This window comes from Heloderma suspectum, chromosome 1 (assembly GCF_057233095.1).
Source record: "Heloderma suspectum isolate Gila_16-S chromosome 1, 16-S_ref, whole genome shotgun sequence".
Classification (NCBI taxonomy): Eukaryota; Metazoa; Chordata; class Lepidosauria; order Squamata; family Helodermatidae; genus Heloderma; species Heloderma suspectum.
The window spans coordinates 210,786,131-210,812,135 of NC_139458.1; the positions used below are offsets into that span (position 1 = coordinate 210,786,131).

Below are 26,005 nucleotides of genomic sequence, written 5' to 3' on the forward strand. Positions count from 1 at the left end.
TCTTTTATGGCCTGCTGCTGCTATGTGAGGTATTTCCCTCCTACAGTGCAGCAGAAGTTTCCTCAGGAGTCAGGACTGCATGAATATGTTCTGTTCACTTTTGGTTTCACTTTCTGTTCCCCTTCCCTATAGAAGCATAGCTTCCAAATCCCATGAAGTACTAGTTCCCCTCTACTCAGCACTGGTTAGGTCTCATCTTGAGTACTGTGTCCAATTCTGGGCACCACACTTAAAGAAGGATGCAGACAAACTGGAGAGGGTTCAGAGGAGGACAACAAAGATGATCAGGCAACTGGAAACAAATCCCTGTGAGGAGAGACTGAAAGAACAGGGCATGTTTAATCTTAAGAGAAGACTGAGGGGAGATATGATAGCGCTGTTCAAGTACTTGAAAGGCTGTCACAGAGAGGAAGGCCAGGATCTCTTCTCGATCATCCCAGAGTGCAGGACACAGAATAATGGGCTCAAGTTACAGGAAGCCAGATTCCAGCTGAACATCAGGAAAAATGTCCTGACTTTTAGAGCAATACAACAATGGAACCAATTACCTAGGGAGGTGGTGGGCTCTCCCATACTGGAGGTATTCAAGATGAAGCTGGACAGCCACTTGTCAGGGATGCTTTGACTTATATTCCTGCACTGAGCAGGGGGTTGGACTCGATGGTCTTATAGGCCCCTTCCAACCCTACTATTCTATGATTCTTCCTCCTTGTTCCGAACTACTCCATCTCTCCAAATTCTCTATTCATTGATCTTCTCTATCTTTGCACATAGAGAGTGGCAAGGTCTTGAGACAGAGAGCGAGAGAATATGCGCTTCTGTACACCAACTGCAGTACAGAATAGGACTGATCAGGTTAACTTCCATCTTAAACTGCTGTTAACATATACATACAATATAATTAGAAGATGTATAATTAGTATTCATGATGTTATCTTTGACCTAAACTCTTTTTTTTACTAATTGTTTTAAAACTTCAAAATCCAATTTAAATTTTAAAGATCTGATTTAAATTTTTAAAATCTGATTTTTAATTTTAAAAAAAATTCATTGATTTTTATCAATCCTGCTTGTGACTACTTAAGTGTTCCCTGCCATGGGTTATAAATTAGCTCTGTGTGCAAAGGAAAATCTCATCACTTTTCACAGTACCCCCTTTTAAGGCGTACTGTTCTCTCTCCTATGGTGCATTGGAAGTTCTGGAAGGTTTTACTTCCTAAATTAAAAAGCATTAAGTTGGTGGGATAGTTGATTCTTGGAATGCTGTAGGGCTCAAGTTGGTCTTTAAAAGCTAGCCCTAAAAAAACAGTGGTTTTACTAGGGAAGCTCTAACAATATTTAAGTAAAAAGTGCATCTGTTTACTCTCTTCATTCCTTGAGGCTGGAAAATGTCAAGTTATCTCTCCATAAGGAGACTGATTAATTTTGAGAAATCCTCCCAGTTAAGGATGTTTCTAGCCTAAACGGTCTTTCCTGCTGGGGCAACATTGCCTTTTAACCAGCACTTTACTGTTTCTAGCATCTGCAGAGATTTCTCTGACCCTACACTATGTAGGGGGCTAAGTCTAGCTTTGCCCTGGAGAATAGTCTTACTAGGTGAAAAATCCCCCCCTTTTTAATCATAATGAAAAAATATTGCATTCAAGAACTGTAGAAGGTGAATGCACAGCCTCTGAATTACACACACACACACACACACACACACACACAGTGAAAACATGTATTTGGGGTGGATAATTCAAAATTGTATTGAGGGAAAGACTTGGGATGCATCACACTGATGTTACAGAAACCACTGAGTAGATACCCATGCCAACGCCATGAGTATCTTCCCATGCTGAAATAGCAGCAGTTGTCACAGTTGTTTTGGGCAGGAATTGCTGTGTTTCAGAAACCTGGGCTGGCTTTTCACCACTGGTTAGCATGATCTTTTTTGCAGTGGGAGTGCTTATGACATGTATGATGACCTTGTAATTTCCATACTGTGGAAAAATGTGGGTGCGCTAACTGAAGAAAGGAGCGGAATGCTCAGGGATGTGTTGCTCTAGAAATCTCATAGGTAGAAGTACCATATAGGAAATTGTACTTAGTTATGTTTGACAAATGCAGAACTATTATTTTACTGCTTAGAAAGTTGGTGGGAAGCTGCAATTGTTGTTTGCCCATTAAATCTACATTTGGTGAGATTACAGATTGACTATCTCATACCTGATGAATTACACACAGCATACATACAGTGTGATAGAAGTGACTTCCATCTAGGAAATGCTATCTTGTGAGAAATAGCCCTGTAGGGACAAAGCATTATTAAAGAGATATAAAGATGCAGTGAAAAAAATCAGATTGGAATGGATTTAAGACATGTATACACTTCAAGCATGTGATGCTTTAACTATATACTGAACATATTTAAAAGGCATTAGTAGTCTAATTGGGATACTTTTAAACTAATGTTCCTGTTTTTTAAAACTTGCTAATGTCAAGGATTTCTATGCAGTCAGAAATGAACAGTGCGCACGTTCAAATTAAAGGTACTAAATTTGAAATAGGACACTGCTCAGTGTGTATAATACATATAGTATGTGTATATAAAACTTTCCTTGATGTGCAAGTAGGTTGAGATGGAGTCCTTAGGTCTTAATCAAGGTACTACAGTTCCTTTGTTAAGGATCAAACTGAAAATATTGTACATCTGTAGGGAAGGTTGAAATAGTGCTCTATGAATAATCTGGATCATGGGAATGTGTTTTCATTTTCTTAGGAATTAGGTCAAGTTAGCATTCTTGAAAAGGCGCAAGTGATACGCATTTTCACAAAGGAGCTGACTCTGCAGTGGTTTCCCTTTTCATGGAATCACAAACAGAGATAGTGTACAGGCAGACTTCATGTGGATAGTACAACTAAAGCTTCGTTGGCTCCTTTATTTCAGAGGAGACAATTTGTCCATGTTTCTGGCATTAGTTTATATCCCTGAGTTTATATTTCAAGTACATGAATCAGCTTTCAGGTTGCATACGTATGTGAGCTTGCAAGAAACAATAATGATTAGGAAGTGCTTGTGGTTAGCATACTCTTGAGAAAGAAATATAGACATCCTCTGTTGACCAAATCATCTTTAAATTAAATTATAGTCCAGGGGTCAAGAGAAGTATCTATACTTAAAAATTCACTAGTTTTTCAGGAAATAATCCAGTTTCTTAACCAGTAGTCTAAATAGGATAGCTTTGGCAAGAACAGTTACAATACTCTCTTGTATAGACAGTAAGATCTTCTCTCTACCATATGCATCGCCATTTCTAGTAAACATTATAATAAACAGTAGGCCCTGAACGCTTGACAAAAACTTCCATCATCCTGTAAAGTAAGGCTTTCAGCGAGTAAGCCTAGTTAACTGTATGGCTTTTAGGTCCAGGATTTAAAATCGAATATAAATATGGACATATGGCAATGAGATACAAATCCAGATCGATACTCCTACAAGAATAACTTCATAAGTCAACCTATATTCTTGCTTTTGTGTACTGCTTTTATTCGTTTTTAAATGAATCTAGAATACTTAGCAGGCTTCTGCATATCAAGTTACAAGATCTTTGTCTTTTTCCATTTGGAAATGGAACGTGCATGGTAGGCATCTATCTTTATTGGTGATTGTATACCTGTTGTAAACATCTTTGAATATTTTAGTTGCTATTGGAAATGGAACACATTTACTCTAGAATTGTGCAGTTAAATAGTTACTTGGCACAGCTGTTAAGTAGCACCCTCAGAGTTACAGCGAATACCAAAAAAGTACCTTGAATAATTATTATATAAGAGAATGTATTTTTGGATTGTCAGTATTCTGAATTATGTTCAGTTGCTCATGTTTTCGGAGTTGTGCTTTTGAGAACAGTAATCTCTGCGGCTCATTTCTTTTGGTTTCAAGGCAGGAAGTGGCACACCGCTGTGGTGAACATTAAGTAACAGCCTGTGCCTAGGGGCAAGTGTCACACTCAAATTTCCTTAAGAGCAAGTACAATTCAGCTGATAGTGTAGAACCCAGGAGACCAGAGTTCTCAGTGTTAACTAATATATGGGCCACGCTGACAGTTTAGTCTGTTAATATCTTTGTTGAAGATTTTCTAGCCATGTACATGGTAAAATGTTGACAATAAGACTCTGCTACTTGCTAGATTACCGCCCTAGGAAGTATTTCATTCCTCAGGGGCAGGCAGTCCTTAGGCTTGCATGATCTACTTTGTGTTTTTACTAGAACCTGGACATTTACCAACTAGAGCTATATCCAAAAGTGGTGGCACAGCGGGTGGAACAAAACAAAAATGGTGGCCTCGGTAGGGAGCATGAGATAATTACTGCACCCCATGAGGGATACACTGGGATAGCCTGCATGTACAACTCCAGAACATGAGTTACAGCAGAATAAAGGATTCTGTCTTCAAATACTGTTCCCCTCCAATTGTCAGCAAAGTTGGACAAAGACCTGATCAAAGGCAACCAGTCAATACTCATACTTTACAGGTGAAGAACATAGAGGCTGAGATATAAGCCCAAGGTCAGCCATGGAGTAGATGGCAGAGAATTCTTGTTTCATTGGCAGTTTTAAGGGATAGCATGTTGTGTTGGCATTTTTAAAGTTCAGTTTTAGAGCTAGGGAACACTGAGACTCAGACATGCAAATTATCCAGGCAAGTCATTATGCATAGGATTATCTACAAGTAGATTTCAACTCTGCCTCTTCAGTAAAAGGGACTCAAAGCTTGACACTATCAATTTTTATTCAGATGTTCAAATTACTGTATATACAATTGCAGCTTTAGAAGTTCAAAATCAGTACATTTACTGTGAAACTTACTATCAAGTACTAAACGTTGTTACCAGTACCACACATCACAATCTTATCTTGCTGAAAATTACTGGGGCTTGAAGACAGGCCCACTGTAAAGACTAAGCAGTGGAGGTGGGGTGGCTTACTGGAGTGCCCTTGCCCACGTTATCTGGGCAAGATCATCCAAGCACATTTTCCCCATTGGCTGAATATTCCCCCTTTCAGCTAATCCCAGCCCAGAGAAAGTGCCTTCTTGATATCACCACCATCCAAGTGCTTATTCTGAGAATTTCACCAGCCCAGAGCAGAAGTGGATTCTGGATGAAAAACAGAAGTTTCAAGCCTCCGGGGTGGGGTGGTCTCCTCTTGCAGTCTTAGGTTGCTATGGTAAATACATGGGTGGGGATAACCTCCTCCCCCCTCCCCAGATTGTGAGGGTTGTAGGTAGGCAGAATGTGTGGGAATTTACAGAATTTGCTGGAAGGGGATGCATGCAAGCAGGTGGAAGAGATTCCTCCCCGCCCCCCAATCATCCAAAGAAGAGCTGGAAGGAGTTCTTTGTCCTTCACCCCCACACACACATTATGCTTTAGGGCCGATTAAAAAAACCCCACTTGCTTAATTGTGCTCGGATGGGCTCCAGAGGCCGCAGGAGGTGTGGGGGAGCTGGTGGAGCAGCAGAGGAAAGCAATTTGTAGACTGAATGTAGGTGGATTCCACCCAAGTGAAACAAGATTCTAACGAGGTTTACTTGGAAAACAAGTCACATTCATTTCAGTCAGGTTTACTTCCAAGTAAATGCGGTCAGGATTGCACTGTTAGTTGGCAATCTTAGACACACATTTACCTGGGAATAAGTTACATCGAGCTTGATGGGGCTTATTTCTGAGTAATCATTTGTACACTTGCAACATTGGGCTACAATTTTGTACAGAGTTACTGTGAAGTAACCGCCAGTAAAATTAATAGCAATTTATTTCCACTAAATATATATAGGTTGCAATCCTATACACATTTAGGTATAGAGTAAGAGTAGTTTTATGCTGTTCAGATCGGAGAAGGGAGACAGATGATACAGAGAGATTCTGAGCATCTGCAGTAGAGTGCTTTTGTTAGTAAACTGCAGCCTGTTCCTTCCGCACTCCTAACGTTAAGGAGCAGTGAACCTTTGGGCATGTTCAGAGTGCCTTCCCCCCAATATCATTTTCATTTATTATTTAAAACATTTATATCCCGCCCTATATAATTAAGATCTCAGGACGGCGTACAGATAAAACAGTTTAAACAATATAAAACAATAAATAATTTAAACAGCTAAAATATATTAAACATTAAGCAAGCTAATACCAATTAAAATCTAAAACAATAAAACAGTTAAAACAGTGTGCTACTTTAGGGAATGCATTTAGCGCTCAAAGGATTTGGTAAAAAGTCCTGTTGTTACTTGGCACTGTAATGAAACCAATGTCTGGGCCAATTGGGCCTCCAAGGGGAGGGCATTCCACAACCGGGGTGCCACAGCAGAGAAGGCCCTCTCCCACATCCCCCCCATAGTGATTGTTTCACACTGGTGGGCGCAGGGGAGGGCCCCTCTAACAGATCTCAGTCGTTGAGCAGGCATATATAGGGAGAGGCGCTTCCTCAAATATCAGTGAGCAATTGCAGCCTGTACTTTCCCTTTGCACTTACTTTAAAATAAGGAGCAGGACAACAGAGTGATTGTGTTTCTCCTGTACAGGTAAGACCCAATGTTTCTATCTTTAGAAAGTAGATACTGCCCTTCTCACCTTTCTTAACAAATTTATAATCCATCTTTCCCTCCTCTGGTGTTGATACCAAGAATTAAGAGACACTTGGAATTAAGGTGACTGAGCACATGCTCGGCCTAGAAATTTATTTTTAGTACCAGCACTGAACTCACAGTTCTTTCACTCTACACAAAAATCCACTCTGGCTTGTCTTTGCAATCAATGTACAAAGCAAACCTTGATGGTTCTTTAAAAAAAAATCTACCTGAAATTGGTTGAATGGGAGGTATTTGGAATAAGGGGGTGGAGGCTGGGACTACAAAAGATCTTTTCATGCTGCTGCTCAGTTTTAGGAGGAAGATATTGTGTGGGGAGGGGAGCGAAAGAGACTTTTGGGGGGAAGCAGCTTTGCACATGGATTGCAGAGAGGGAGAGAAATTAAACACAATATACTGAGCACCCAAAGAGAGAGAGATTAAAAATGGTGCAGCCATGCTCCCCAGTCCTGCTCCCCAGTCCGTCAATCGGGTGTGCAGTATTCCTTGAAAGGGAAGGATGGGGAACGGGAGAACAAACCTTTGCTGATGCCATTCCACACTAGAGGCAACAAAATCCATATTGGTGTAATATCTTTATTAGGTCAACCAATAGATCACCGAAAATGTGCAAGTTTTCAAGATCTCCAGATCTCTTCATCAGGCAGATGAAGGGGCACAAGGCTATGTTCTAGAAACAGGCTCAGGGTGTTATTTTTTTCTTTTTCTGTCTTCCTAGAAGAGAAGTCGGTAGGTATACTGGTGTTTATAGCAGATGCTAGGACTTATTGCACCACACTCAAGTCTTGTCGCAAATGAAAGCATGTTTTTCGTCAGTGACATGCTTTCATCCAAGAGAGCTCAGCAGCCTAAATAAAACCTATAAAACCAACATTTTCACCCAGAATTACCAAGTAAGTGGGTAGACAGAATGGGTGTACAATTTTTGGCTGGTCTTACTGGACAAGCCAAAAATTGTAGTTGCCAGCTGGCAGCTCCTCCAGCTGTCAAGTCCACGCCTCGAAGTAAATGAATCCAAGGCCATCAGTGAATTGTGGGAGTCGGTATTGATCACAGATTTTTTCCAAATCCAGGCTCTTGATGTAGTTCAATTTCAGACTATTGTAAAAAAATTCTTCAGTGAAAACAGATGACTCAGTCGGGAGCCTTGGACAAAGGACTTGGAACCATCTCAGTACTTGGAACCATTAGTAAAATATTGCTGCATAATCCCTGTTAAGTGAGCAGTGCTCATAATATGACTGCTGATAGTGGTCATGAGTCATCACAGTCCTACTTGGAAGCAAGTAGTTAGCTTATCCTAAGCAGCTTTCCGATTTAAGGTGGAGGGGGCGGTACTACTGAAGTAGCAATACTAAGTGATAGCTTGAGTTGTTGCAGAAGGAGTTTGAGTCTAAGTGCAAACATTGAAATGGCAGAACTCTGGGCAGCACACCTTTTCTTCCACTGGGGTACATGTACATACCCATAAATACACAAGTGTTGCATACTTCCAAGTTGGGGGTGGTGGTGTCAGTGGCAGTATTTAATAGAGAGCTGTGCACAACACAAATTCAGCAATAGTTCCAAGACAGCATATGTACAGGTGAGGTGCAAAATGCTGCAGTATACTGAATGAGCAACTAATGATGAATAGAGTCTCATTTCTTCAGAGCTGATGGTCCTCTAGGAAGAGAGAGAATTAACTAGTACCTCTTTATGGCTAGAAGAAATTCAAACTTATCTGGTCACCTGGAGGAAATTTTTACTTGCCACAGGGAAACAGGCTAATGGCTACTTACAAGCCTTTTCTAACAAGTTAAAATCCTTGCTCCAAATCAATACTCTGGCTTTAAGATTCTATTTCTGTTAAATCATCTAAATGAACACTGTTATGAAATAAGAGCTATTCTCAATTTACTATCCCAGAGATATTAAGAAACTATCAAGAGGCACTAAAAAATGTGAAGCTTTTATTAAACACAGGGAAAAAACTGTTTTTTGGAGTTTGTAGCCATGTATTCCATGCAACTTCAGCAAAGGAGATCGTTACCTTGTCATGGTGCTGGAGCCTGAGCACCTCAGTGACGTCATGAGCTAAACCGTGAAGGGACATCCAAGACGGGAAGGTCATGGCAGAGAGGTCAGACTAAATACGATCTCTGGGGAAGGAAACGGCAACCCACCCCAGTATTGTTGCCATGAAAACTAAATGGATATAGCCAGAGATATGTTGGTATACCATCGGAAGATGGGACTCCCAGGTCGGATATGGTCAAAATGCTACTGGGGAGGAACAGAGGATAAGTTCAACTAGCCCCAGATGTGATGACGCAGCTAGCTCAAAGCCGAAAGGACGGCTAGCAGCCGATGGTGCTGGTGGTGAATGACGAATCCAATGTTCTAAAGATCAACACACCATAGGAACCTGGAATGTAAGATCTATGAGCCAGGGCAAATGGGATGTGGTTATTGGGGAGATGTCAAGATTAAATATAGACATTTTGGGTGTCAGTGAACTGAAATGGACTGGAATGGGCCACTTCACATCAAATGACCACCAGATCTACTACTGTGGACAAGAGGACCACAGAAGAAATGGAGTAGCCTTCGTAATTAATAATAAAGTGACTAAAGCAGTGCTTGGATGCAATCCAAAAAATGACAGAATGATCTCAATTCGAATTCAGGGTAAGCCATTTAACACCATAGTGATTCAAATATACGCCCCAACCACAGATGCTGAAGAAGCCGAAGTAGATCAGTTCTATGAGGAGCTGCAGCACCTACTGGATAGTACGCCAAAAAAAATATTTATTTTCGTTACAGGAGACTGGAATGCTAAGGTGGGTAGTCAAACGACACCTGGAATTATAGGCAAGCATGGTCTGGGATAACAAAATGAAGCAGGACATAGGCTGATAGAATTTTGCCAAGACAACTCACTGTGCATACAAACACTCTCTTCCAACAACCTAAAGAGACGCCTTTATACATGGACTTCACCAGACGGTCGACACCGAAATCAGATTGACTACATCCTTTGTAGCCAAAGGTGGCGGACATCTATGCAGTTGGTAAAAGCAAGACCTGGAGCTGATTGTAGTTCAGATCATGAACTTCTTATTGCACAATTTAGAATCAGACTAAAGAGAATAGGGAAGACCCACAGATCAGTTAGATATGAGCTCACTAATATTCCTCATGAATATGCGGTGGAGGTGAAGAATAGATTTAAGGGACTAGATTGAGTAGATAGGGTCCCGGAAGAACTATGGACAGAAGTTCGCAACATTGTTCAGGAGGTGGCAACAAAAAAATGTCCCAAAGAAAAAGAAAACCAAGAAGGCAAGATGGCTGTCTGCTGAGACCCTGGAAGCAGCCCAAGAAAGAAGGAAAGAAAAAGGCAACAGTGATAGGGGAAGATATGCCCAATTAAATGCAAAATTCCAGAGGTTAGCCAGAAGAGATAAGGAATTATTTTAAAACAAGCAATCACGGAAGCGGAAGAAGAGAATAGAATAGGAAGGACAAGAGACCTCTTCCAGAAAATTAGAAGCATCGGAGGTAAATTCCAGGCAAAAATGGGTATGATCAAAAACAAAGATGGCAAGGACCTAACAGAAGCAGAAGAGATCAAGAAAAGGTGGCAAGAATATACAGAAGATCTGTATAGGAAGGATAATAATATCGGGGATAGATTTGACGGTGTGGTCAGTGAGCCAGACATCCTGAAGAGTGAGGTTGAATGGGCCTTAAGAAGCATTACTAATAACAAGGCAGCAGGAGATGACGGTATCCCAGCTGAACTGTTTAAAATCTTGCAAGATGATGCTGTCAAGGTGATGCATGCCATATGCCAGCAAATTTGGAAAACACAAGAATGGCCAACAGATTGGAAAATATCAACTTATATACCATACCAAAAAAGGGAAGCACCAAAGAATGTTCAAACTATCGAACAGTAGCACTTATTTCACATGCCAGTAAGGTAATGCTGAAGATCTTGCAAGGTAGACTCCAGCAATTCATGGAACGAGAATTGCCAGATGTACAAGCTGGGTTTAGAAAAGGCAGAGAAACTAGAGACCAAATTGCCAATATCCGCTGGATAATGGAGAAAGCCAAGGAGTTTCAGAAAAACATCTATTTCTGTTTTATTGACTATTCTAAAGCCTTTGACTGTGTGGATCATCACAAATTGTGGCAAGTTCTTGGTGGTATGGGGATACCAAGTAATCTTGTCTGCCTCCTGAGGAATCTGTATAACGACCAAGTAGCAATGGTAAGAACAGACCACGGAACAACGGACTGGTTCAAGATTGGGAAAGGAGTACGGCAGGGTTGTATACTCTCACCCTACCTATTCAACCTGTACGCAGAACACATCATGCGATGTGCTGGGCTTGATGAAGCTAAGGCTGGAGTTAAAATCGCTGGAAGAAACATTAACAATGTCTGATATGCAGATGATACCACTTTGATGGCTGAAAGCGAGGAGGAGCTGAGGAACCTTATGACGAAGGTGAAAGAAGAAAGTGCAAAAGCTGGGTTGCAGTTCAACCTAAAAAAACCCCCAAGATTATGGCAACCAGCTTGATTGATAACTGGCAAATAGAGGGAGAAAACGTGGAGGCAGTGACAGACTTTGTCTTTCAAGGTGCAAAGATTACTGCAGACACTGACTACAGCCAGGAAATTAGAAGACGTTTACTTCTTGGGAGGACAGCAATGACAAATCTTGATAAAATAGTGAAGAGCAGAGACATCACACTGACAACAAAGGTCTGCATAGTTCAAGCAATGGTATTCCCCGTAGTAACCTATGGCTGCGAGAGCTGGACCATAAGGAAGGCTGAGCGAAGGAAGATAGATGCTTTTGAACTGTGGTGCTGGAGGAAAATTCTGAGAGTGCCTTGGACTGCAAGAAGATCAAACCAGTCCATACTCCAGGAAATCAAGCCAGACTGCTCTCTTGAGGGAAGGATATTAAAGGCAAAACTGAAGTACTTTGGCCATGTAATGAGAAGACAGGATACCCTGGAGAAGATGCTGATGCTAGGGAAAGTGGAAGGCAAAAGGAAGAGGGGCCGACCAAGGGCAAGATGGATGGATGATATTCTGGAGGTGGGGAGCTGGGGGTGGCGACAGCGAACAGGAAGCTCTGGTGTGGGCTGGTCCATGAAGTCACGAAGAGTCGAAAGCGACTGAACGAATAAACAACAACATTCCATGCAAAGTACTTTAATCAGAACAGAAGATCTTAATGTTACATCCCAAGTGTCCCATTATACAGCAGGATCCAAAACTGCAAGCTCCACAGCATAAGAAAAATCTGTGAACCTCTTCGCATCAGGCTCTTGTTTACCACATTTTGTCTTTTAACAAAGTAGATTTTCACAGGTCCCCTACTGACTCGTTACAAGGGTGGATTTCAGCCTACATTCCTTCATTCAGTGCCTGTTCAGTGGTTGCTGATCTTCATCCTCAGATTTTCAGAAGCAGTATTTTAACAGACACAAATCAACCATAACGATGGTCGCTAAGTTCAATCTTGCATATTTTACACCGCTGTTGGAAACTGTAGCAATATTAATAATCCTCCCCCATCCCTAGATTTGCATATGTATTATAGCAGAAGTAATGGAAGCACTCTTGTCTGTCAGAGCTTTTATAGTTTTAATTATAACATGTTAGGGAAAGTAAAACAGCATTTAACCATGACATAGCTCAGTTAAGTAGCACCTTGCATTAGGGCAGGGTTGCAGAACCTCTGGCCCATAGAGGTTCTGCTTCTGGCCCACAGAGCCTCCTTGGCCTCCAAGACCTGCTCCCTGGAGAAATCCCTGCTGTTGTCTCTGATTTCAGATCAGAGATAACAGTGGGGATGGGAGTGGTGAGTAGCTGGAATTGGGAGGAACAGCTGCTGTTCCCAGTACTGGCTGTGTTCTTACACTGAGTCTTCTATTGGGAAAAATGGCTGCTCCTACCAGCGCTGGCTACTTGCCTCCCACATCCCTGCTGTTATCTCCAATCTGAGATAGGAGACAACAGCAGGGATTTCTCCAGGGGGCCTGGGCATAGTATATCTGATTCCTGCCTGGGCATAGTACATAGTGATTGAGAAGGATAGTCTTGTAAAAAGCAAGATGCTGTATAAATCTACAGCTAAAATAAATAAAATAAAATCTGGCATGACTTTTGAGTGCTTTTAACCTTTCCTGATCTGTGAACAAAAAGACCACATATATTTTATCTATATTTGAGCTTCACATGGATACTTCAGCATTCTATATAGGCACCTTTACCCAGATAATGGCTTTTCTGGTGGCCATGATTTCAAAAAGTTAAGAGTTTGTGTTTCATATGCTAATGATTAATGCAATCCCAACAGCAATTCATTTCAGTACTATATGAGAAATTTGTAAGATGTACACGAACATATAGGGTTTTTTTTTCCCCTTTCAGGTCCCCTTCACATAGTGCTTTTGCTATACAGATGTAGACTGTCATGGGAATGTGTGTGTGTGTGTGTTGCATGAATTGATGTGCAGTTTTCATGCATGTGTCTATTGTACCTTTGGGAAGACATGATTAGCTATGGTTGTATTTATTTCATGCTGGATTATTACCAACAAGATACTTAATTACTAAGTAGCTAGATATTCAGTGCCAAGTCTCTCCTTTAAAAAAGAAAAAGAAAAAGGAGAACTCCCCCCCCCCCTTTATACGAGGCTACAATCATACAGGATTTTAAACATGCCAGCCTTGTAGTTTGGCATGGTCCTGTAAAAAGTAGCAATTGCCCCATGTGAGCAGCTGAGTGGCAAATATACCTGGCCACTCTTCTTGCTGCTGCCTGTCTGCTTGCCGTACTCCTGTTCTCAAGGCTATTTTCACTGGCCTAAGGGCAAGATGCTTACTTTTTAATTATTTATTAAAGCCAATAATTTTAAGGTATTGAATCTTTTGCTTGCACAGGGTGATCAGAGAATACTCATAGATCTGGCTTTAGGAGAATCTTTGCATGTATGATTTTCTTAACTTACTGTACCATTCACTTTTCATTTGAGTTGGGGTTTAAAAATTAGGGGGGAATGGGCATGTCCTGTCCTACTGTAGGAGAAGTAGCGATCAGAGCTCTGTTGTGCTTTAGTGCTGGCAGGGGAAGTAGAGTGGGCAGAAAATAATGAAACACAGCAGCTGTCAATTGTATGACTGGCTAGGGAGGGATGTGAAAATAGAATGCAGAAGCTCCTTCTCTTCCTGAGTCATTTGGGTCACTTTGTAGTTGGAACTGGGTAAAGCTTTTAACCCCCATAGGAAAAAAAAATTCTGAATCTCATAGTGTAGGTAATCTTGCTTCAGTAGCAACTTGTATAAAGAATGAGTGTGCTTTCTAGTGGGCAGAGACAGTGCAAATCTCAAAATATGACTGATGTCCTTTGAGAATAGCTGATGTTGGCTGCTGGTACCTTTTGTTACCTCCATTCCATTTCTCGAGTATAGTGATGAGGAGAATAACCTATAGATTGATCAGTCTGTCTAATTTGGGATTAATGATATCTGGCTAAAGTATGCATCTTAAAAGTTTTTATATTGTAAAATATTGTACATTTTATATTGTACTTGCAATAAAATGTTGCACAGTGTTTTACATTTAGGTCTGTAGCAGACATTGCAGTTGTACAGCTTATGTCAAGTGGGAAAGACTCATGTTTTGTGTGTGCATGTTTTCTTGTTTATTTACTGTAGCTTGTTGTGTTGGCTTTTCTGCGACAGAAACATTGTTTTTAAATATTGTAAACAACTGTCAATTTGACATGAACTGTGACTAAATATTATATTGTGTGATATCCACTTTGCCCACACTTCCTTAACTTCATTTGATTTGTGTGTGTGTCTGCATGTTATGAACTGCTGACTTGTGTACAATTGTTCCTAATGGCTAATTGCCCATTTCTCCATTCCTTTAGGATTTCCATTCAGGGAAGCTTACTTCATACAGTGTATCCTTTCACTGGATGTGTTATGATGGGGGTGAAGATCCATGTTGGACTGGAGATGACTCAGTGTTGGTTAGACACAACACAAGAGCTATGTTATAAATTCCCTTTAGGGCTTTAGCTCTGTGCTTCAGTGGTAGGATAGTAGCTTGAAGCTCATTGCTACAGCCCTAAAGTGAAATTGACCTAGTTTGCAGGTCACAACAACCCCAGGGTTTTTTAAAAACTGGGGTTGTTGAGAACGAGTGAGTATGCTGGCTCCCACAGCCCAATTGCTCCCTTTGCAAGCAGGAGAGGCTAAACAACCCAAGGATGCTAGAACAGAGCATCCCTGGGCTGTTTAGTGTTGTGTCTGAACTCAAACTTATGGGTTGTCATTCCCCCATCAAACCTGAGAAACAACCCAAAAACAAACTGTGGATTCATTCTCTGGCTTGTCTGGGGAGAGACAAGCCAGAGGTCTCGGTTAAGTTGCAATGCTAAATAGCCCAGGGACAGAGTGAACCTCATATCCAACTTTGGTTAAGTATGCCTGATGTGATGCCTAGGCCCTGATAGTCTTACAAGGCAGTGGGTTGTACAAGCCCTGCATGGCACTTAGAGCTAGGGCGCCGGTAAGAGAGATTTCCCTGCATTTCCTTTGAGCCTTCAGGATAGCAGTGTAGAAATCTGTCTGAACTGGTGCCCAGGCTCCTTATGGCTCAGGGGACTTGCAAGACAGAAGAAAAATCATAGACATAGCTTCCATTACAGCATGAAGGCAGCATGCATTCACAGACCTCAGCTACTACCTTTTTGGAGGGAGAGGGAGACTTTTGCTCCCTTTGGGAAGCCTAATTTTAAAACGTATCTTCTGCATATTTTAGTTTCCCAGGTATGGAGAAACTTCTGTTTTGTTTTGCAAATGACCCGATTTTGCTTCCACCCATTAGAGCAAGCAAGTGGGACCCTCAGCAAAATGTTTGCAGTTTACCTCTTAGGAAAAGTACTCCTGTTGAGGGCTGTAGCTTGCAAATGTTAAAAGAACTTCATTTGCTGCCAGTTTTGTTTCCGAGACCAATTAAATGTGATGTTTTTGATCTTTTAAAGCTCTAAATAGGCTTGGGTACCAGGTATCTAAACTTTAGGAATGCCTTTCTCCATATCAACTTGCATTTTTGATGCTGTTCTCCAGCCCCCCTCCCTGCTGTCAGAAGTCACTTCTACAGATTTGTCTCTCTCCCCGCCGCCCCACTTAACTGCCATCAACACTTAGTAAGTCCTGAGATCTCACATGTGATTGTCGGATTTTTGTGTGGCTTTAATTTCCCCCTTCTTTATTTTTAAAGTTCTGTACAAATGTATGCTACTCCTGCATACTTAGGGAGTCCCTCAAGTATGTAGAAACCACTCCTTTATTTTTGTGTGGCCCCATATTTGCTTCCAAACTAATAGGCATTCAACCACCTGAGATGTGCTATTTGTAGGAATGATGACACTTCTCAGGACAAGAGTGTCTATCTTGCATTCAAGAAAGAGTCATGCATATTGGTGGTGTATGAATGATCAATAAAAATTGTATTTATAAACTTGTATAAAACTGAATTGTTCCCATTTCTGTGAAGTGTTGGTCCATCTTATATTTTGTGTGTTCATAAGAAATACAAAACTTGTAGAGAGAGAGGGAATTAGGATTATTTGCTATGCTTTGACAAAGATCTCTGGTCAAAGTGGAGCATGAAGGAAAATGGGCGGTAGCGCCTCATGGTTTCAGAAATGTCTGCCATGAACATGATGCCAGAATACTGTTTCAGCTGCATCTGATGAAGTCAGTGCATTAGGAGCAGATGACCAGATGGTCAACTTCACCATTTGTACTAAAATGGGCTCTCACTGTCTCATGCTGAAGCAAACAGTTCTTCTGTTACCAAAACCTAGTTCACTGCTTACTTTAAAAAGCAAATTACTACCTCTGTGTTAAAAAAGATGACTTCACTATTGGCTTGCAGTTGAGTTGCTAAATATGTTGGGAGCCCTCCCCTTTTTTTTACTGCATTCCCTTGGTACTGGTTGGTATGGTAGATATGGAGAGGAAGGATGTAACCTTCTGCAGGTTTTTAAGATCACATCTTTCTGAGCTCCTGCCTCCTTAAATTCTGTTCTGAATGGCTGACTGCTTTGTTTCCCTCATGGTTTTTTTTTTTTTTTTTGCTACTTGAAGCAGAACAAAGTTGAAGCAGAACAAAATCAGTCATGGCTTAAAATGTCCCTTTCAGTTACTTCTTTAAAAACCTTTTGCCTTGTTTGCTCTACTTGATGGCTAGGCAGAATAAAATTATATATATCTTCTGTGGAACAAGTGTCCTGATGTGTTAATTAACACATTACAACATCCTTGGAATGAACTTAGTGGTGCATCTACAACCTGTTATCAGTTCACTAAAATAACACAAATTGTTAAAAGTGTAATTGTAATAGTGAAACAACCTTTTCCCTTTGAATTAAATTTTACAAATACACTTTTGTGTTCTGTTCTAACATTTAAAATCTATTTTATATGAGAGATTTAGCAAAAAGACTCTAGAACAAATTGCACCTCCATGATGTACATTAAAATGCATCATAAGACAGTGTGGAGCAAGCAGTGGGTGGTGAAGGTAGGGTAGGAAGGATGGGGTGTGGGATAGGATTCCTTCTTAATACCTTTAAATAACATCTAAATGGAGTGTGTGTGTGTGTGTGTGTGTTGCTTTGAGCCTGCTGTTACTTTTTAAAATGTGTGCATACACTCTTTTTTGCATTTATGCTGAAGCGCCAAGTTTTATGTTAAACCAAACACTTCATTTCGTTGATATGCAGATGTTAAATGTGATACTGTGGCTGAAGCAGACTATAGCTGCCAAGTCCCACTGCTCATAACTGCTGTGTATGAAATAGTTAATTCTTTACAGCTGGTGCTCTTATTGGGGTGGTTTATATCTTTTTAAAGATCTATTTATTGTTAATAGAACCTTTTTTCTTACTTTTTGTGTGGCCCTGCCTCCTTGCATTCCATTTGTGGTGCTGTTTGGTAGACTGAAATGGTTGTCATTTTAGTAGAAAAGTGTCTTGGAGGCGATCTGAAGACTTATGTGTGAAATATACAGGGCACAGTACAGCCAAAATGAAGCACGTTGGGGTCCCATTGGTTTTAATGAGAGGTCATATACTTAATTCCCATGTAATTCAGTGGGATTTAAAAGTGCTTAATTTGGATCATACACAGACTCTTTAGTTAAGATATTTCTGCCTTTGGGCATTAATAGGCAATGGGCATTAAAATAGCAAATGTGGTTCAGTGTAAGCAAGTGTAAAGTAATGCCCATTGGAGCAAAAAATCCTAAATTCACGTACATGCTGATGGGGTCAAGCTGGTATTACCTGACCAAGGAAGAGATCTTAGGGTTGTGCTGGATAGCTCAGTGAAGATGTTGATCCAGTGTGAAGCTGCTGTGAAAGAGGCAAATTCCACATTAGGCATAATTAGAAAAATTATACGTGATATGGAGAAAATGGATAGGGAGACATTTTCTCTCCCATAATACTAGAATGCAAATGTCCAGCACAAACAAAAATAGTCATCTCATGAAACTGATGGGGGGGGGGAGATTCAGGAGAAATAAAAGGAAGTACTTCACACAGCAGACAGTTAAACTTTGGAATTTGTTACCACAAGCTCTACTGATGGCAACCAACATGGATGGCTTTAAAGGGAGGTTAGTCAACTTCATGGAGGATAAGGCTATCAGTGGCTACTAGTGATGATGGCCATATTACCTCTGGTATCAGAAACAGTATGCCTCTGAATACCTGCTGCTGGGAAACTTCAGTGGGAGGGTACTGTTGATGTCATGACCTACTTGTGGGCTTCCCATGGGCATCTGGTTGGCCACTGTAGAAACAGGCCTCTGATCTGATTCAGCATGGCTTTTTTTTTTCTGTTGGGGTGTTATATATGCAGTTTTCAAATTAAGTCCCAGGAGCTAGATCTTGGGGTCATTAGGGAGGAAAATGCTACATCAATTGCCCATTGGAATGCTGAATTAGTGTGCTACTTCCCTTTTAATTGTAATAGGGCTGAGTCCTGTGCATGTTTAGATAGCCATGCTGGCTGGAGAATTCTCAGAGTTGTAGGACTTTTTTCTTTCTAAACATGCATAGGATTGTGCCCTTAGTTCTTCAAAAATGGCATTGAGATTGAAATATTATAAATTCACAATACAAATTAATCAGTCTTGAGCCACTTTATGGTGGAAATGTAGGATATAAATTTAAATATAAACACACATCAGAACTTTTTTCCCTGTGTTTCTTCCCTAGAGTCTTACATTTTTGGCTAGCTTCAAAATAAGTGATGATTTGAAGGAAATAAACACTTCTTCAAATTGGATGTTGGCTTCATACACTTAGTGACCATAGTTTAATAAAACAACCACACACAAAATATGCTAAATGTTCTGGAATCCTGTAATTATGTGAGTAGGAGCTATTTCACTCTCAACTATCTAGGAACAGAGAGTAAAATCCAACAGAAGTCCTAAATAGAGTAGATCCATTGAATGAATAGAACATAAGTTAGTCATGACTAACTTAAGTCCCATTCATTTCAGTGGGTCTACTCTGTGTAAAACTTGTGTTGGATTTCACCCAAAGTTTGCTAGGTTTTGAATTACCTCCTGATTACATTCTGCCATTACTGATTCCCTAAAAATCTATTTTTATGCTCTCTGGAATTCTTAAATATTCTGTGCCTATGCCACTGACAGTGTTTGGATTTTTATAAGAGAAAATTGATTCCTCTCCAAATACCTAGAGGGCAGTTAGAAAGATATTATTACTACATTGAATTATTAAGCACACTTTTAGAGTGGTAGCAGTGATTATTAACTGGCTTTCTGTTTTTCTGAATGTTTTATGGGAATGCCCACCACTATTTGGTGCTGCCCCCCTCCCAGATTTCCTAAAACTTCTAAAGCCAAGTTCTAGCTTTTAAAGTTTTGAAGTTTTTGTTTCTTCTAGAATCTGCAGTCTTACTTTCCTTACTAAAATTCCCAAGCTGCACAGGAATGAAAATAATATATTCTTTTAATGAGAGATTTGGAACCCTTCTTCTGCCCAACAACTATTAAAAGCATCTGAAAGGAGAAGGCAAAGTATATCAGTTTTTATTACGGCTTCTTTCACCTCCCCAAAGAATACTGGGAATTGTAGTTTGAGGATGTTGAGAATTATGTTACATCTTTGGCCCCCTCACAAAAGAACAGTTCCCAGGGTTATCTGGGAAAAGGAAATAACTATTAATCCACTTTAGGAAATGACCTGGCTCACACACAATGCCAACCCTTGGTTTATTTAACTCATTGCTAACCCATGGTTTGTTGCCCTACCCTGGGCTGACAGGTGAACAAACTGCAGTTAATTTTCTCAATCCCTGGGTTGTTTGCTTCCCTTCTTCTTCACCCGCTCCCTCCCTATATCCCAAATGCCTTTCAATAACCTATGGGCTAAATAAACCATAGGTTAGCATTATGTGTGCACCAGGAAAATACATTTTGGGTTCCTTCCATACTGGTTGATATATGGGTCCAAGAGAAGTCCTGCTTCTTTCTGGGTAGTTATGGGACGTGATGAAACCTGTATTTGTCACATTTGTATCCTACCTAGCCTTCCATAAGTTAAGGATGGCATATATGAAGTTACTTCATTATATCCTTGTAACAGTCTTCTGAGGGTCAATTAGATTGATAGTGACTTGCCCAAAGCCATCCAGCGAGCTTCATGGCTGCGAGGAGATTTGAACCTCAATTTCCCAGAGCCTTGTCCAACATTCCAACTCAGTATTCCTCACTCTTGTGCCCTAGGGGTTATGGGAATTGTAGTTCAACACATCTAGAAGGCACCAGGTTGGGAAAGGCTGTGCTAGCCGCTGCGTACTGACATATTGGGACTCCAGTTGCATTATGTACTATTCATATTTAATGTTCTGCTGCAGGTGGATTACTGTTTGAGCTATTCCGACTAGGCCTTATGTGAATTTATATGCGCATTGAGCAGCCTATGTTGTACCCACAAGTATGGATAACACCTCTCAGAATAAAGTGAAAAGGAGGCTGCTTCACTTTCTGAGTTATTTGTTGCTTCTGTAATATGTGTTGGCATTAGAGGTGGGAATGTGAGAAAGGCAGGAGCACTGTGTTTGTGGGTATGTAAGTAGAAATCTTAGTAGGCATACATTATGTAAGCAAATTTACTTTAGAGTTTTTTTTTTTAAGAATAGGTTTGCATTAGTGGAATTGGGAAATGTTGGTTCTGATTTTTTGTTTTTGGCATTACACCAAAAGGACCCAAGATTCCCTTTAGTACTTTGTAGAAAGGGTAATATTCAGTTGTTAGAACTTCCCCTCATTGTGTGATGTGGAGAAATGACTGCTTTTCTAAAAACAGTAAAGATTTTGATATGAGATCTGCAGAGAAATAGCAGTGTTGGAGGGACAGCTGCTTAAGGTGTTTTTTAAAAGGAGTTTATATTAATGGTGGGTACTAGCAGTGCCTTTTATGTTTAGAAGATAACAGTGCTCCTGAAGAGTGTCTGCCAGCAACCCAGAGATAAAAGGTAAGCTACCTTCTTGTATTGAGCTCAAGAAAAAGGAACATGTTTGCTCTTGTTCAGTGCTAACATACCCATGCACGAGAATTGGTGTCTTGTTTTTAACAGGTTGAATTCGGGGAGGGGAATTGACGTGTGCAGAAATCTTGGAATCTGGGGAATAATTCTTAATATTTTATGTATCAAATGTTTACATTTAAATGGATTGTTGATTGGTTGGTTTAGTAGTACTGGCATGAATGAGATTAAATTTGTTACTATCATAGATTCTTAGGATCAAATTTGAGGGTATATGAAACTTTTAATGTTTTTCTGGTAATCACCAGACATTAATCTTATGAAAATGGGAAGAAAATGGGAAATGAATAGAAGAAAATAGAACTTTTAAAATGACTTGCATGTATGCATATGTGTTAATTTACCTTTGAGAATATTTGCAGACCTTCCTGGAAAATTGTTATTTGATTGGTACTTTGGGAAGATTTAATTAGATGCAGCAAGGACGCTGTTAGACATGCCACTTCAGGCATTTACTGAATAGTCCAATTGGTACCTTGAAAATATTATATTGAAATTGCTGGTTAGTTGTTATGTAAGACACTTAGACCACTTTCATGTTCACTTAATTAGGGAGGTAAAAATGGTAAATGTGAGTGGAAGTTCCTGTCCTTTTGATGCATGTTACTTGTTACCCCAAAGTAGTTCATATAAAAAATGCACACTTCTGATTATTTTCCTTTTCTTTAGTCAACAGATAAGCAACGGGCCCTAGAAGAAACCAAAGCGTACACAACTCAGTCTTTAGCTAGTGTAGCCTATTTGATCAACACCTTGGCCAACAATGTTCTGCAGATGCTGGATATCCAGGCATCCCAGCTTAGGCGCATGGAATCTTCAATCAACCACATTTCACAAGTGAGAGAACATTATTTATGTTTGTTCAGTTTGTTTCCAACAACCAGTGTGATACAATAGATAGTATTGGACTTGGATGATCTGGGGGATCTGAATTCAAAAGTCCACTCAGCCATGAATCTAATTGGGTGACCGTGGGCCAATTACCCTTTTGCTGCCTAATCTACCTCACAGGGTAGTTGTGATGATGAAAGGATATATCCCTCATGTATGCCATTTTCTTGGAGGAAGAGAGGGAGACCCATGATAGCTGAATATCATTGAGGTTGCCAAAAATAGAACTTGGAAAGAATTTGGCTTTTCAGAAGGATCTAGAAAAGCTACTTGGCTATGACAGCAGAACAAACTTTTTTTAAAGGAGGTCACTTCAGTTGTGGGAGTGTGTGGTTTGGCTTAAAATGGCCTGTATGATTAAGGATTTTTTGGTGAACGGAATAGGACATTGGAAAAAATCCAGCCGTCTGGGTGCCTAGGAATTCAAAATATTATTTTGGTTCTGGATACCTGATCAACTTGGCTTGGTTTGTCTTCTCATCCCCCTAGATGATTCTTCTCCTTGTCTTGTATTTTACTGAGTGTTTAGTTTTAAATCTTGCTCTTCTGTCTAAAATATGTCACTTCTATATGTATTATTACTTCACCTTTTAAAAAGTTCTGGAGCTTCTTGAAATTAATTACTTAAAGATGACATCTCAAGTTTCTTGGCCCCACATTGAATAGAAAAATCCTCATAGGCACAGATACATAGAGTTTTACAATGTCAGGGCCATATTTAAAACAGGCCTTACTGTGTCTGAAATTTCGCTGTCTGTCTGGTAAAGGAACGTTACTCATACCTTAGCTATATTAAGATTTCAAGTATGATCTTTGCTGGCACATCACTTACATTTAAACTTACCTACCTTAAAAACATGCAAACTCTCTCATTTAGAGAGGGCCATTTGGCCCTCTAATTTGCTTGGCAAACCACTTACGAAATTCTCCCTTCAGTCAGAAGTTTGGAGGACCATAAATGCTTTGGCCACATCCTACTTATGTGTTATGTCCTAATCTTAAAAGATAAGACAGGAAATCTAGAGAGAGGTAGAGGGAGAATTTAGAACTTTAGAATTTCCTTCCTTTTGAAGCTTGACCTGGGTATTTTTTTAGAGATAATTGACTTGGGGAGGGAGAGTGTCTAGCATTTGGCCATTGACAACAAGGTTTATTTTAGTAATGTATTTATATGCTTCTCAATATACACACACTTTCACTACTTTATAAAAAAAATTAAGGTGACTTGTACTATAAGTCCCAGTATTTAAAACTTTTCCAATGAGAGATTTGGTCTTCTTGACACACTTATTCTCTGAGAATTTTAAAACAGTAATTCTGGATATTCAAACCATACCTCTTTCCTTTTGTGCAAAGCATGGTACATATTGAGGAAGTCTGGTCTTGGAAGAAGAGAGTTACGTTTATAAAATATGCAAGTGTGTGTAATATGGTAATAGTTAAAAGCAAGGTAATATAATTTCATTTATATTCAAAACACTGGCCTGGCATCATGTGCAAGCAGATTTTAAAATTCTAAACAATTGCAACAATCTAGGGTCCACCCCCTTTTCATGGCTCCCATTCAGAGCAGTTACTGCAAATGGAAGTCTTGAAAAGGGAATAGACCCTAGATCTCTCTTAAAAGGATTTCCTGGAAATTTGGGGAAGTATGGAATGGAAACAGGGCAGTTCAGGTGTCAGTTCAACACTTAAAATCCTGGTGATTGCTTTGTTAAGGGGGCGATCTGGCCCCCTTTTCCTGACGGGTCAATGGGTGTCAAATCAGCTTATATGCAGTCTCCTCTAGTCAATTACCTTGTATGTTTCATACTGCAGTTCCTTCCCTTTGACAGATGGAACATACAAGGAAAAGGCAAGGCAAGGCTACATATATTTTTGATAGCCACAAGTGTGCACTTGTGCAATTGCGACAAATAATAATACAGAATTATGAAGATATTTGTGCACATTCCTGGGGCCGTGAATATAATAATAACATTTTCCGCCCCCATTTCCGCAAATGTTGCCCCCCCAAATACAAAAAAGGGGGTTGGTGAACAAGTGACAGCTGTTTGGGCATTGGTGGAGGGGCTGTCACAGCAGACGGTCGAGATCACTCTGGAAGAACAGCACATTTTTTTTCACTGTTGCTGAGTGGCTCACTGCGTGATTGCTGCAACCCAGGATGGGTTGGCTCTTCTGGGTTCGGACAACACGTCACCCCACCATGGGTTAAACAGCCCCAAGAACAAGCCTTGGATTGTCAGGGTGGCTTGTTGGCCAAAATTAAGCCACCCTGTGGGAAGCAGTCTATACTCTGACGACACGACAACCCTCTGAAGCTTGTTTCAGACAAGAACTCACAATGGCTGGGTTCACACAACCCACTAACCCACACTTGGTGGTTGAGTGTGGGTTGTTGTTGAACCATGGGTTGTTCGTTGAACCATGGGTTAGCATGTTGTCCATTTTTTGCAGAGTGTTTTGTTAACCATGCAGTGTGGCTTGTTAACCACCCTGAACAACCCAGCAACAAACAATGGGTTCTGAAGGTGGCTTGTTCAAGAAAAATATGCCACATTGTATGGTTAACAAGCCACCCTGTGGAAAATGACCTGGGTTTGGACAACATGTTCAACAAACAGCCCACTGAGTTGTCGTGTTGTGCAAACCCAGTCACTGGGCCTGCTTAGATGTCACGCTAACCCATGGTGGGTGACAAGCTACCCAGAGTAGGTTGTTTGGCAAACAACCTACTGTGCTCCCATCAGATGATCTGGCAAACAAGCTACATGGCATAGTTTATTTCCTCCCCCTGTAGCTTCCTTTGCAGTGGAAACCACATCCCGCCATCTCTAGTGCTGCCGCTATGATTCCTAGCTGGATTTTCAAGCATTTGACAGGTTCCCCTTCTCAGCCCATGTGAAACAAATGGGAGGGGGCTATAACTCCCTGAAAGTTTGCAGAAATGGAACAGGTTTAATATACAGGTTCTGTATATTAATATTTATAATATTAATTTAATATATTCACTATACAGGTTCTCCTTATGGGGAGCCACCACATGCACTATTAGATAAATGTGGGACTTTCCTTTTTCATAGAAAGTGAGGATTTATCCAAACATGAAACAAACTGTTTGCTTCCATTCTTTTCCCTTCTGGCTCCTGTCCCCTCTTCCCCAGTCCCTATTCCTTATCCACTGCCCCAGTTCCCAAGCCTTTGCCGGCTCCCCCCTTACCAGCAGCAAACCAACAACATAGAATAAAAAGAAACTTTTTATTGATGCACAAAGCAGCTTATTTGGCTTGCTTAATACTGCTTTGAATCTACTAAGGCAGTGTTTGGCATCATTTTATGGTTGTGGGTGGGTTGCATGGCTAGCTTGGGGGGGTGATGTTGGTAGTGAAAAGTGGGGTGGGGGTCAGTATTGTGAGTTGTGGGGAGGGGAGGATGCATCTGCTGTGTTGAGAAGAGTGACCTGACTGGAATGGAGGGATGCTTAACACTTCACCAAAAGGCGAGCCCCCCCCCCCCCCCGAACGTTTGAAATTTAATATACAAGTTCCCCTTACGGGGAGCCAGCATATGCACTACTGGATAAATGCACGGCTTTGCATTTTCATGGAAAAGTGAGGATTTATCCACATGTGAAACTGTTTGGGAACCACGCGGGGGGGATGGGGGGAATTGATTTGGAGACAAAGACAGATGAATGCGGCAGGAAAAGAAGGTTGCTCAGAGATTGTTTGAGAGGAGCAGAGCGGTGGCAGTGTTTTCAGCTGTTCTTGTCGAGCGGCTCTGTAGGCGGTTGC

The 26,005-nt window shown here is 40.6% G+C and overlaps 1 protein-coding gene across 3 annotated transcripts in view; it reads left to right on the top strand.

The window, feature by feature from the left end:
- The window catches only part of ABI2 (abl interactor 2), an 80,258-nt gene that overhangs the window by 21,760 nt on the left and 32,493 nt on the right, over positions 1-26,005 (top strand). For all 3 annotated transcript variants that reach the window (XM_084818359.1, XM_084818348.1, XM_084818370.1), the window contains exon 2: positions 21,987-22,154. In XM_084818359.1, coding sequence (XP_084674485.1) covers positions 21,987-22,154 — 168 coding nt within the window. The remainder of the gene's footprint in view (positions 1-21,986; positions 22,155-26,005) is intronic.